At 45.3% G+C, this 13104-nt stretch overlaps 4 protein-coding genes across 4 annotated transcripts; 2 read left to right on the top strand and 2 right to left on the bottom strand.

Moving 5' to 3' along the window:
• Positions 1–1439: 1439 nt before the first annotated feature.
• Positions 1440–4074, bottom strand: BGW36DRAFT_327005 (uncharacterized protein). The gene is made up of 3 exons (XM_046212744.1): positions 2926–4074; positions 2664–2880; positions 1440–2610 (listed from the first exon to the last, which is right to left on the bottom strand). The coding sequence occupies exons 1-3, from the start codon at positions 3794–3796 to the stop codon at positions 1488–1490; spliced, it is 2211 nt and encodes a 736-aa protein (XP_046068325.1). The 5' UTR covers positions 3797–4074; the 3' UTR covers positions 1440–1487.
• A 276-nt stretch (positions 4075–4350) lies between these two features.
• BGW36DRAFT_387396 (fungal-specific transcription factor domain-containing protein) lies at positions 4351–7588 on the top strand. The gene is made up of 8 exons (XM_046217115.1): positions 4351–4481; positions 4552–4632; positions 4729–5384; positions 5452–5654; positions 5710–5730; positions 5782–6171; positions 6259–6581; positions 6680–7588. Exons 1-8 carry the CDS (start codon positions 4373–4375, stop codon positions 7414–7416), a joined length of 2520 nt encoding a protein of 839 aa, XP_046068324.1. The 5' UTR covers positions 4351–4372; the 3' UTR covers positions 7417–7588.
• A 2274-nt stretch (positions 7589–9862) lies between these two features.
• On the top strand, positions 9863–11671 carry BGW36DRAFT_431544 (multidrug resistance protein fnx1; the record flags this gene model as incomplete). Its single annotated transcript, XM_046221003.1, has 3 exons — positions 9863–10095; positions 10157–10499; positions 10559–11671. 3 exons carry the CDS (start codon positions 9863–9865, stop codon positions 11669–11671), a joined length of 1689 nt encoding a protein of 562 aa, XP_046068323.1.
• A 213-nt stretch (positions 11672–11884) lies between these two features.
• BGW36DRAFT_348596 (alcohol dehydrogenase) lies at positions 11885–13055 on the bottom strand (the record flags this gene model as incomplete). The annotated part of the gene is made up of 3 exons (XM_046213270.1): positions 12515–13055; positions 12111–12420; positions 11885–12059 (listed from the first exon to the last, which is right to left on the bottom strand). The coding sequence occupies exons 1-3, from the start codon at positions 13044–13046 to the stop codon at positions 11885–11887; spliced, it is 1017 nt and encodes a 338-aa protein (XP_046068322.1). The 5' UTR covers positions 13047–13055.
• Between the last annotated feature and the right edge of the window lie 49 nt (positions 13056–13104).

Raw genomic sequence — 13104 nt, 5'->3', positions numbered from 1 at the left:
GGTGCATACTTTTCTATTGGATGATTATTCCACAGTACATATATAACATCGCTAGGATGATTTCTAATAACATAATCTGCATATAACGGAATATCTATACATGCTGGGTTGGATTAATGAAGCCTCTTCATGTCTCCAATGTTCGTTGAAGTCTAAAAGAATCTTAAAACTTGCTCCCGTGTCAGAATGATCGGGATCTAGAATCTTTTCAGTTCCTTGAAGAGCCCGTCAACATATGGTCTATGCCTCTTATATTTCACTAGCCTGTAAAACGAAAGGGAAAATAAAATAGCCATTGTTGACCGAAGGTACATATGGGATTGAAGTGGGAGAACGGAAAATGGTAACAGGAGTCGGTCGAACGCATGACACAGGATCGAAGATGAAACAACGAGCAAGCAGCATCGTGCATACGAGGCACCCGTAGGCTGGACAGTGACTGGACAGAGTACATAACACTAACCTGAAAGGGATTATTTGAAGCTACTACGGTTGATTGTTACGAAACCAATATGCATGAAGCTAAGGACAGATTAAACCCTAATGCCACGACTACTAATCCCTACGTGGTTACTGTCTTATGTACTGTTCCGTTCTTGGATTGAATGGTATGATACCAAACGGAAAGACGCCTAAGCAAACTGTATTATTACAGTACATCCATTTATCACCACATCTCATCGGGACTAAGCAACGCATAGGTAAAATGTGTTCTTACATGTGCTCGATAGTGGGGCATTGTGGGAATTTAAGTTGACGAGACCTCCCAACTTAGAGGATTGCTAGGTTCGTAGAGTAGCGAAGGCTAAAAGGACTCCACTAGCTTTAGTGTGATTATGTCTGCGCTATATTTGTACGTTATTCTTAATCGCCTAGAGTTATCCTAATCATGATCATCTATCCAAGATACATATTGCCTATTTACCTTGATCTTAGTCGCCTTAGCTACAGTAGAGCTGATGTTGATCATAGCCTACTTATGATAAGTGTTATACTTTTACCGTCAGACCAAAACGGGCGCCATCCTCTGGTCTTAGCGTTTTTGTTGACTTGTATAGATGAATTAAATTAAATGATTGGATCGAATAAAAGCATTACTAATCCAGTATCACTAGAACACAAGTATCATTCAGGTTAGAATGATCCAATAATTTGTCACAAAGATCACATACTTCTCTCGATGTGATATTATGCCGTTTTCAGCTTTCAGCCTTATCGAGTCGTCCACCAACCATATGATGCCAGGACTATTGATAGACATTTCGGCGAGCCTGTCTTTGATCAGAATCTAGAGATTTAGCAGAAAAATTGAGAGACTATTGTTTTTCAGCTTAGCAACAAGGAAGTACAGTAAAAGGCTGACAGTGTTCGAGGTACTCATGTATTATGGTTTATTCTCGTTGACATTGTACATATATCAATTGATGTTATCTAAAACTCAGCTAATAGCACCAATCAATAATGAGGTAGATGATACTGATTGGAAGCTACTCAAATAAAATAAAATGATCGCCATTCCTAGGATCTAAGTTTTCTCCCTCCATAACGACTTTTGGAAAATCTATCCATCTATCCCTTAAGGACCGAACATTGCTACTTTGTGCCGCATCCGCCTGGACGGCAAATACACTTGTCACAAGCTCAATCTCAGATTCACTGCCCACCTCAAAAACTTCGTGGCTTGTGACAGGTATCAATGTTCTTTGAGCAGCGATGTTGGTGTTAGAGTCTGGCTTCATTGCCTCGTGTTCGGTGCTGATGGATACGTTTCCAGCAACGGCCGACGCACTGCCTCGAATACCGCTTGCACCGGCTGGCGAGAGAACGAGAGTACTATTCTGAGATGAATAAACACCTTCACTCTTGCCTAAAATTGTGTTGAAAAAGGACTCGTCATTTTCGGAGACCTCGGGAAGGTTTCTTAATTCACTGGCTGGGACTCGCGAAATAGCAAAACCACCTTCCACAAGATGTAGGCTTGGTAGCGTACTTGAACCATTCACCCGAATCCGATGTATACGGATATGCCAGTCCGGCCAACGCGTCGACGGTGGGATAAGGGTCGTAGTGATTGTTACCTGCCTGTCATGTACCCATGGGTACCACTGAACACGCGCGACGGGGACTACTTCGTCTCCATGAGAGCCTGGCTGTTTAATCGTGGCTGAGAGATACTCAACAGAAGAGCATTTCCACTTCACAGCCCACGTAGAGGCTCCATCTCGACTCACGGCCAGTGTACTATCCGGCGCAAGCTGCTGGATCAACGGGCCTGTTGGTACACTGAAAGCAAAAGCGGATGAGTAGGCAAACTTGCAGTATTTTGCCTGCGTCGCTTTCATCGGCCAGGCCACAAACTGACCCGGTGAAAGCATGAAATGGTGATTACCTTTGGGGTGGTTACAGAGTATCTGAGTTGTTGGACGAATAATTGAGATGGGAATGGTTTCTTCTGAGTTTGAGCTTCCCACCTGGGGCGACAATTTGGGATATGGGACTTCTTGAGATGCCCAAAATCCATCACTAGGAGGAAGACAAAGTACAATTAACGATTTGAGACTCCAGTATATTGACTGGGGAGAATTATAGTCCTCGCTCATGTACATATTCCTTGAATACAGATGTAAGCTCTCTACTCATTGGGACAAAGTGCTCCTACTTACGGATAAAGCCAACCAATATTGAGTGTCCCGTCGGGATAGAAGATGTTATCGGAATTTTTTGCCCACCACCTCAGATGTCGGAGTAGGAAACCTTTGACAGCACCAGCCGATGACAAAGGCATAGGCATGTCAGATACTTGGGCGACGGCAAGCGCAGCAAAATATCCTCCACAGGCAAATCGGTAGGCAAGTGAGCGTCCGAACGGGATGGCAGCACCTTCATACATTAGTCTATATGGAGAAATTCAAGATATACACTAACCATTTTTATCAAAGTATCTCCAGAATGCCCTTCCGTATTCTCGTGCCCTCTCTCGATACATACCCGTTCGGACAGGATCCAAGTCTGCAGCAAACCTCGAGTATAATAGTTGACTGAACTGAATGGCAAAGCTTCCCGAATAATAATCAGCCTGCCGACCGACACCAATTTTGTCACGCCGTCGAGACGTGATACTCTCCTGCTCTTCTTCTTTCTCCTGCTCAGCTGTCAACCATGGCCCATCTGCTGACCAGCCTTCGCCAATGTCAAAAGAATCCAAAACAGTCATGTCTTTGTCCATTTCATCCTGAAGCTCATCCCGAGAAATGTCGGCAACAAGAATTAAAGCAAGGTTGGAAAAGATGCGGAACCATCTCCAGTTATTGACTGGCATCGACTTGCCATTCATGCCTCGAAGCCATGCGACGATATTTGCGCGATAATTCTCATCAAGAGAATGGAAGAAATGATGCGGCGCAAAGAGCAATGCGCAGGCAATTACTTCCGCTTCGACCATACGCTGATCACCATTTTGAATAGCGCCCCAGTACTCGGGATGATTGGGGTCCGTTCCTGTGCAAATGCCTTCAATCCATGGCTGTGCAAGCGACTTAATGCTGTCCACACGATTAGTGTCCGGGTCATACTGAAGTGAATGCAGCAGCGATGCAATCACCCATAATGGCCGGGCGTATCCTTCGAGCCGTGCAGCGCCTTCATCGAAGTGAGCGCCAGTCGAGCTCGGCAGACATATAAATGCCTTCGCAGGAGAAAAATGTTGGTGTAGAGGCCGAGTAAATGCGATGGCGGCTGTAATCAGTTCATCTCGACTTGCAAGTGGGTTGTCGGAGAATCCAGGAAGCGGGGGCATTTTGATTGCCTTGCGGCAGACTGAATGATGCTTTATTTTCTTTTTGTATTTCCAAAGGATTTAACTTATTGGGTTTTTAGATTTCGCATCTCAATTGGAGTTCAGCGGGCTGGACCTCGGGGTATCTCCGGATCAGCTTCGTAACATTTTAATGCATCCAACCCATACTTCCTCGGTATTGGGTATGCTAAGTGGGTTGGAGAAACTTCTAAACGAGTAAAGGAATGCAGAGTCGGTTTAATTAGAAAAGCCACATGGCCAATTAATTGATGTGAATGGTAACACGACACCTTAGTACCAATAATGTGACACGAAACCAATATTAGATCTCTTAAATCGACATGCTCCAACGCACCCCGCCGGAGAGACTCCGCAATCTATTAGCTCTCCCCTCATTTCACAAAACTTTACTTGGTGCGTGACCATTCAAATGAAATAATGGCGTCGGAGTAATGCCGCGGCCGATCGGGCTAGTTTCACCGGCATAAGTACACCATTCTTCGCCCTTCCTCTTGTCCGGCAATATTCACAAATCCGGCGGAGGACACCAACAAGAACATTCGATGCGCAAAAGATATGGAGGAATCGCTACCGGCAGAACAGCGGCCTGCGTGCGGCGCATGTCGTAAGCGCAAACTACGCTGCTCACGCGAGCTGCCTATCTGCAGCCACTGTCGGAGAGTGGGTCTGTCAACACATTTTCTATTTCTTTAATAAGTATTTTGTATTATTGGTAGCTCATGTGACTAATCTAGGGACGACTTGTGGATATGATAATGACCGTGAGAAGCCTGGTCTGAAGACGGGTGCAGTAGAAGCTCTCAGAAGGCGTGTAGGTAAGCAGTATAGATTATATCCATCTAGGTCATGCCTTAGAAGGTATACTCTTTTTTCATTCAAGACCGAGAAAAGGCTAATTTAGAAGAATATAGATGCTCTCGAAGATGCGGTCTTTCAACAAGGTAGAACTCCCAATGAACTACCTCAGAGAACTAGCCAAGATGGCAAGACCGCAGCGGTCGTTGCTCTCCAGGAAGGTTTAGAGCTGCTACTTGAACAGCTTCAATCTCAATCAAGACGGAAAAGGCGATGGTCGGATGCATCAGACATTGCAGGCACAATCACGCAGCGGGTGAATGAAGAAACTTTACCACCTTCGTCTTCTCCACATTGTACTCAAATACAAGGGGGGCAGTTACAGGTGCCGAAAAAAAGAAGACATGTTGACGACACGGTCTTGATTGAGCCGGACGATTTGGCAAATGTCTCTTCTAGTCTTCCCCCGCCGAATGTGCTAGAGGCAGTTATAGATTCTTATTTCAGGCTGGTGCAGCCATGGATTCCAATTTTTCACGAGAAAAGATTTCACCGGCGACTGAAGAACCCGAATGAGAGGCGCCGCTTAGAAGTTGTTCTACATGCGATGGTTGTGGCAATGCTCAGGCATCTTAACACTGGTGAAGTGGCAATTATTCCCGGCGATATTGAAAGTATCTGTGAACGATCACGAAAAATAGTAGTACTTACTGGGATGGACGATATGTATGTCGAGAACCTTCAAGCTTTGATAATTATCTGTTTCGAAGATGTAGGTTCTTTTGCCTTCTTTAATATTTTATCTCCTTCCGAAACCGTTTGGATATTGATACTCCCAGATTGGCTCCGGGAGAGTGTCTCGTGCATGGCCTATTGTTGGCTCTCTAACTAGAACCGTCGAATATCTCCAACTGAGTGTTGAGTCCGAGAATCACGACACAGGGCCAGTACTTCAGCCGCGCCCTTCGTTACCTCCAGCAAAAACCTGGATCGAAGAAGAAGAGAGGCGGCGAGTATTCTGGACAATTTTCAATCTGGATAGGCAAGTAATATTAGTTCCGATAAAGGAGCGAAATACTAACAAACGAATAACACAGGTTCTGCTCTGTTACTACTGGGTATGAAGTTTGATAATGACAAAACTTTGAGTCTACTAACAGGTATTATAGTTGGAATACAAGTCTGACATCAAACGATGTCCACCGCCGCCTACCCGCTGACGGGGGCTTGTGGCACAATGAAGAAGCTGTAATTACACCTTTCTTTGGTATATGGGACAAGTCTGCAGGGAAGATCGGTAGTCTTATCGCCTTTTCCCCAACGGACTACAATACCGCAGAACCAGCAAGGAATCGATCAGGAAACAGCATTGTACCCTCCGTACCGGATGAAAAAGTTGACTTATCAACTGTTGGGGCATTTGCTTACAGGGTTGAGGCGACAGAGTCTCTGAGTAGGGTAACCACATTTTTCTTACAGCAGAAGGTGAACTACCGTGATCGTCACGAAATGGGTAGCTGGCTTCTTCGGTTTAAAGAATTGGACTTGCGGTTGGTCAGGTATGTATCTGAAAAGGTGTATTTTGTGGCATTATTCCCCTGAAAATTGAAACTTTACTCTGCTGGACTGACATGATTCTTGTATAGTTGGAAAATGTTTCTCCCTCAAAAATGGAAGGACTCGAATATCTCGCGGCAACCGACCGTGATAATGATGGACCCAAACTTGACGCTGGCTCATGTCACGCATAATACTTCCATGATTCTGCTTCATCAACGCATTGCCTATCCCCCACCAGAATGGTTAGAGGTTGTCAAGCTTCCCACATTATCTAGTGCAGAGACATGTGAAGCTGCGGCTGCGGAGACGGCAAATATCACGCAAAGATTTCTCGACTACTCGTCACCCCAAAGTTTAGTAGACAGTCAATTTGCGTTCTGTGTATTTGTGAGCGCCCGTGTTTTACTTGGTAAGTAGCCTGTTCTCTATATCTGTTGCAAGTCTTCCTCTGGTTACTGTCGCTCTCAGTCAGATAGCATTTCAACTGACGTTGTAACTCACATGTAGTTCACTGGCGGTACTATAAAACAGAACTGTCCCCTGATTACTGGACTCTAATGAAAGCTCTCGATATCATGTCCGCACGATGGTCAGAAGAACATCGAGCACAACACACTGCCCGCTGGAAAGACTCAGCAGCAAAATATTTCAGCCAGCTTAATGGAATATACAGCAAATGCCAAGGCGACCAGTCTTTCAAGCTGGATGTTCTTGGGTACCCAAATGAAATCGAATGGGCGGGGCAGGTTTCTATATCTTCCAACAGCGATGGACTTGAGAATGCCCATGAGGAAGTCGAACATGGGAGCCATCCCGATAAGATGTCTGCCGTCGATGCAGTGATTGCTAACCCTGATAGTCACGCAAATGGAAATATTCCAGTTTCCAACCTAGATGCACCAACTATGTCATCTTCAGGCCGACATCTTAGTCGTGCTTCTTCCTACACACAAGACATCTCGCATAAAAGCATACACCAACCATTAAATGGAGTGTCCTCCACCAATTTTGTTAATTCCCAAAGCGCATCGGGGATGGTACCAACCTCAGGAAATACTCCCCATCATACCTTGATGTTAGATTCATCCTCTGCTAGTGCCGGACCTATGAGCTACAGTGGAGCTAGTCCAGATGAGTTAACTGCGGTGACTTCAATTTTACTAGACCAGCAGTATTCCGAAATGGACCGGATAATCAGTTTGAATAATGCCTATTTTGCTTCGGATGTAGCTTATATCCAGTGATATAGCCTTTGTTGAGAGCTAATATTGAATCTGATTGTAATCTTGGGAGTGTCTATGTGGAAATGATTGAAAGATAGAAAATAATCACGGAATCTAGAATGGGACATTTTGTTGTGCTATAGAGATGTAGGGAATCAATGCTGAGGAGGAGATTTTGATGCAAGGCACGAGGTATTTAAAGGTCAGTAGGACAGAGAGCTCCGCAGCAAAAAGCTCATTAGAGCCTCAATGTGACGGTATGTTTTTGCTGCATGTCTTAATGAGCTACTTCTTGCTAATGGCGTCAAGGTCAAACTTTGCGGGATACTCAATTGTCGATAAAATGCCGTACACAACTTAAATATGTAAAATATTCAAGCTAACTTAGCTGATACCGCTGTCCTCTACTCGCGTCAGCATGAATTAGTAACACATTCAACGAGTTTTCCACTGCTCTTATTCACAAAACAAGTTTCTTTGGATTTTCTATGCGGGCTAGGATATCTAAAGAATGAAAAATAATAACAGACTTTGCTATCGGACAGAGAAATCGATGGTAAACCATCCACGTCACCGATTCTTGCACCACGGCGATTGGAAGTGAAACCGTGTGAATCGAAAACCTTGATAACATGTTAACCGAGGATTCGTAAGCCGGGGAGACGGACAGTTGAACAATCGTTACTGAAAATGAATCAAAGACAGCATTCAACATTGAACATCGTAAATACCAACATATGAAACAATACCCACATATCAATATATGATTCCTAAATTCTAATCCAATGCGATAAATTATTTTAAAGCTCTATCTATCAGTATTCCCCTGAACTCTAAGCTTTAAATTGACGTTATTAGCCCTTGGATTCCTAATCTAATCCACTCTCAAAAGCTTACATAGTTGTATATGTTGTTTTGGCATTTAATCCATAGTGTCGTAATTGGTAATTTACTTCCAGTAACGGGGAATAGTCTCCATAAACGGGCAAAATTTCCCGCCAGTGCCTGGATTAGCACGCAATTATTGCATGAAATTGATTGACCCTTGAGGCGCTAAGACTAGGAAAGCGTTTTGAGCCGCCCACGCCTATACACCTGCCCAACCCCGTTCAGCTGTAACTCGTTGATTCACCTAAATTGACTGCAGATCTTTACTAGCGCTTATGTAGCATAAAAGCCTCAACCGGCAATAGGCCAGATTAATTGTCTGGTTGTCTGGCGAGCAAAACTTGGCCATAATGTATGAACATTTATAATAGAGTATCACTGTCTGCCCACATGACATGATCATCTAACAATATTGACTTCTATCCGCAGCGGCTCAGCTTTTCAAAATCGACATCCACGCGTCTAGGGCTAGAATTAACGTTGCCTAACACGTATCCATTCCAATTTAGTTCAAATATAGGTCAAAAGATCGACGAATACGGCTGGATGTAGAATGGATCACTTAAGTGACACTTGATTCTGGAAAATCCTGGCTATTGACCGCATGCTTAATTGAGCGAAGATTTTGTACTTTGCAGTGAATGACGCCTTTTTAGTGCATACTGATACATGATCCCTTTTCTCTTTTTTGCTCGCCTAAGGTGGATAATTTTTGAAGAGATTGTTCTCTATAGTCAGGTTGGTCATCTTATATGCTGCTCCGAATAGGTTTCTACAAGCAGTTAGTCAATCTATATCCATTTTTCTCCAGTTCCGAATGCATTCCGAATTTCCCGTCCTCTACTAATAGTTGCTAGCTCATTTAGACCACTAGTCGAATACGAGACCGGAGGCATAGCACAAGCAAAGGTGGTGGCACTGATTACAAAGCAAAGAGACCTAGCAACACGTAATTAACTAGTAATTACGCTCGATGAGCACCGATTCATACAATCTTGAAGCTCGCTTGCTAGGCTAGTGTTTAGTTGATCTAGAGACACATCTATCCACAAATCATTATTTGACATTTGGTCACGTGGAGATATAACTATCCCAGTCCTCCGCTGCGGTATTGCCTAATGTAGTGGACCGGCCCTGCATCTGTATTCGGTTCAGCGAGTATATGTGTAGTTACAACCTGCTAGCCAAGCAGACATGGCGTAGAAATATTGGCCATTCGCCTGTAGATAAGACCATCGCCGCAATAACTATTGCCCCTTTGTCTGCGGGAATCCTACAGTGTAAACAATAGAAAATGAAAAACAAACAATGAATTTTTGGACGTTTGTGCTATGCATGGTACTTGCAGGACTGTTGGTTACTATATATTACCACTAAGAAGCCGTACCCATAAGGAGCTAAGATGAACCCTTTTGGGGTGGTAGCATTTTGTGGCCAACAGTTGCTTTGTCATATTAGTAGAAAGTTGTTGGGTAAGTTAAGCAGTCTCGTTCATTTATCATGAATGATCTATTTTGTTTCTATCTATTATTATGTTATAGCCCATTGCTGAATTAGTCAGTGCTTCAGACACCAAACAATGGCATCACCAACCAATAGTGGTCATCAGAATACTCCAGTGACGGAACCCGCCGCCATCAAGACCAATACTAAGAGCTTTCGCTTTTATGTCATTATAATCACCCTATGTTTTCTCAGTGTTCTCAGCGCCCTGGAGAATACCGTTGTCACCACATCTCTGCCGAGTATATCTAAAGAACTGGACCTGGGTAACAGCTATGTTTGGGTAACCAATGTTTTCTTTTTAACTGCGTAAGTGCTGTGCTTCTATGTTCTTTACTGAAACGGTTCGAACTGATTATCCAACCTTAAGTGCTGTTGTTCAGCCATTATTCGGCCAGTTGGCCAACATTTTTGGTCGACGATGGGTTACTATGGGAGTAATTGTTCTCTTTGTGTTGGGCAGTGGCTTATGCGGTGGTGCGAATAACGTCGCTACGCTAATAGCTGGCCGAGCTATTCAGGGAATGGGAGGTGGTGGTCTCAACACGCTTCCCAATATCATTGTTTCGGACCTCGTGCCGTTGAGAGAACGAGGAAAGTATGTCGCTTGGTTTCTTACTACATATTTCGTGGGCATTGCCATTGGGCCATGGGTTGGTGGCGCCATTGTCGACTCCACGAGTTGGAGATGGGTTTTCTATATCAATCTCCCGGTATGTAGAGAATCTTCCCAGACAACTCAAACTTTCCTCCTTACTATTCACACCGGCAGATTTGTGGTGCCTCCTTGGTCATGGTATTCATTTTCCTCCAAGTCCAATACGATAAGGAGATGTCATTTATAGAAAAACTCCGTCGCATCGACTATGGCGGAAATTTCCTGCTCATCGGCTCGTCAGTCTCCATTCTCTTCGCCCTAACATACGGAGGTAACTTATACGCCTGGGGCTCGTCACACATTATCGTGCCTCTCGTCATCGGATTCGTAGGTATTGGAGCCTTTGTTGCGTTTGAGAATTCCAAATGGGCCAGGGAGCCCGTCTGTCCACCCCATCTTTTCCGCAACCGCACCTCTGCTGTGGTCATGATCGTGACCTTTATCGGATCTGCCCTTCTGTATTGGGTCTATTTCTTCATGCCCGTCTATTTCCAGGCCGTACGCAGCAGCTCCCCTTCCCTGGCCGGACTGCAAGTTCTGCCGTCTGTCATCGTATCTGTTCCTGCTTCTATATCAGCCGTGCTGCTCCTCACACGTTTTGGGAGGTACAAGCCCATCCACCTCGCAGGCTTTGCCGCAATCACACTAGGTCTAGGATTATTCATCCTCCTCGATCAATCGTCCTCCACAGCGGAGTGGGTGATCTTCCAAATCATCAATTCCCTCGGCAATGGAATCATCATGAACTCCCTGCTCCCAGCCTGCCAGGCCGCGTCCCAGCGAACCGAGTCTGACCAGGCGGCTGCCACGGCTGTATGGTCATCTGTGCGCTCTTTCGGCAGTATCTGGGGTGTCGTCGTACCCGCTGCAATCTTCAGTAATGCGTTTGGTCAGCGTGCTGGACAAATTGCCGATACAGCAACGAGGGACCTGATTCTTAAGCAGTTTCATTCTGGTAATGCATATGCGGACGCGACTGCCGCATTTATTGGACAGCTGAATCCAGCAACGAGGAATGAGGTCGTGGCTGTGTATGAGGACTCGCTGAGGTTTATGTGGGAGATTTCGCTAGCGCTGGCGGGTTTTTCGCTTGTCCTGATCTTTCTGGAGAAGGAGATCGTGTTGAAAACGGACCTAGAGACGAAGTACGGGTTGATGGAAAAGAGTGACATTGAGAGGAATCAGAGGGGGATCAGTGGATCGACCGGCAATAGCACTGATGCATGAGTGTATTGGAAGTGCATGAATATCTAACAGCGATGGCGCAGTGAATGGATATCATATCTTTATATAGAAAGCTGTACATATCTTTCACATATATAGCCTTCATTCCATAGAAATTATAGATACATCATGTATATGACCATATGATATTAATATCAATGCCTTTTAGCAGATTCTGACACAGAGGCATCGTGCTACTACCTAATCCCAGCACATCTAAACTCGAAGTACAACCTTCCCAATCTGCCTACCATCCCATATAAACTGCAATGCCTCCTCAGCCTGCGAAAATGGATAGACCTTATCAATAATATCATCAAGCTGTGTCTCATGAGCCGAAAGCGCTTCACAGAGATCTTCCGTATCATATTTCGTCCCGGCATTTATGCCTCTGCAGGAAATGTTAGCTTGGGTAGTCTATTACTGATTTTGTGATGCTAACCTCAACACCACCCGTCTGTCGATAATAGTCGGAATGAGTTGTTCCAATAACTCTGGATCCTGCTTGCCAAGGTATCCGACCTGGCTGATAACCCCTCCGCGCCGCGTACACTTCATGCTCTGCACCAGCGACGGGGCACCTCCGTTCTCAACGACGATATCGACGCCGACGCCGCTTGTGAGCCGCAAAACCTCCTCATGCCAGGTGGGATTTCTATAGTTGACTGTTAATATTGGTGGATTCGGGTATTGCTCTTTTATTTTGACGAGCTTCTCATCGCTAGACGAAGACAGGATGACCCTAGCTCCAGCTGCTCGAGTAAGCTTGAGTGCAAACATGGCGACGCCTCCGGTACCTATATCAACATCATTAATTAAGTTCCCACACTTAAATCTGGTACATACCTTGAATAAGCACCGTCTTCCCCGGTCTCGCACCCTTAACAGCCGACCACGCCGTCGTTCCTGCGCACGGAATCGTCGCTGCGCTGACCCAATCCAGATGTACCGGCAGCTTAACGAGTCTCGACTCATCAAAAACGATATAATCCGCCATCACCCCATCTTCATTAGCCGCTAGCCACGATCGACCGCTTTCTCGGCCTGTGATGAGTTCTGTGTCCGTAACGGGGGCCACGCGATCTCCGATCTTGAAGTCCTTGACTTTATCGCCTACACCAATGACTTCTCCCGAAGCGTCATTACCAAGGATTCCATTGGGGATTACAGGCCAGGGGTTTCCGCCATGCGCGATGTTGGCATCTCGGTAGTTGAGAGAGACAGCATGAATCTTGACTAGGACTAGGGTTGGGTCGAGTGGCAGGGGGAGAGATTCTGTGATGAGCTTGATCTTGGCTGTGCCGGGGGTGTAGTCGTCAGTGCGACGCCAGGCATGGCGGTGTGTTGGGACAGTAATGGATTGTGGGTTGGTGGGCATTCTGATCCCTGCTCAAGAGTATCCTTAGGGCAGTTCAGCCCAGTTGCATCGATGATGT

Source organism: Talaromyces proteolyticus (genome assembly GCF_021365285.1).
Source record: "Talaromyces proteolyticus strain PMI_201 chromosome Unknown BGW36scaffold_11, whole genome shotgun sequence".
NCBI classification, from domain to species: Eukaryota; Fungi; Ascomycota; class Eurotiomycetes; order Eurotiales; family Trichocomaceae; genus Talaromyces; species Talaromyces proteolyticus.
This window is presented reverse-complemented; position numbering and strand designations above follow the sequence as displayed.

Excerpts from the sequence above, each read along its gene's own strand:
- BGW36DRAFT_327005 (XM_046212744.1), bottom strand. The coding sequence starts at position 3,796 with ATGCCCCCGCTTCCTGGATTCTCCGACAACCCACTTGCAAGTCGAGAT. Across the intron at positions 2,881-2,925 it reads GAGATACTTTGATAAAAATG|GTGCTGCCATCCCGTTCGGA; the intron begins GTTAGTGTATAT and ends TAATGTATGAAG. Across the intron at positions 2,611-2,663 it reads AATATTGGTTGGCTTTATCC|GAATATGTACATGAGCGAGG; the intron begins GTAAGTAGGAGC and ends TCTGTATTCAAG.
- BGW36DRAFT_387396 (XM_046217115.1), top strand. The coding sequence starts at position 4,373 with ATGGAGGAATCGCTACCGGCAGAACAGCGGCCTGCGTGCGGCGCATGT. Across the intron at positions 5,731-5,781 it reads TTCTGCTCTGTTACTACTGG|TTGGAATACAAGTCTGACAT; the intron begins GTATGAAGTTTG and ends CAGGTATTATAG. Across the intron at positions 6,172-6,258 it reads TTGGACTTGCGGTTGGTCAG|TTGGAAAATGTTTCTCCCTC; the intron begins GTATGTATCTGA and ends ATTCTTGTATAG.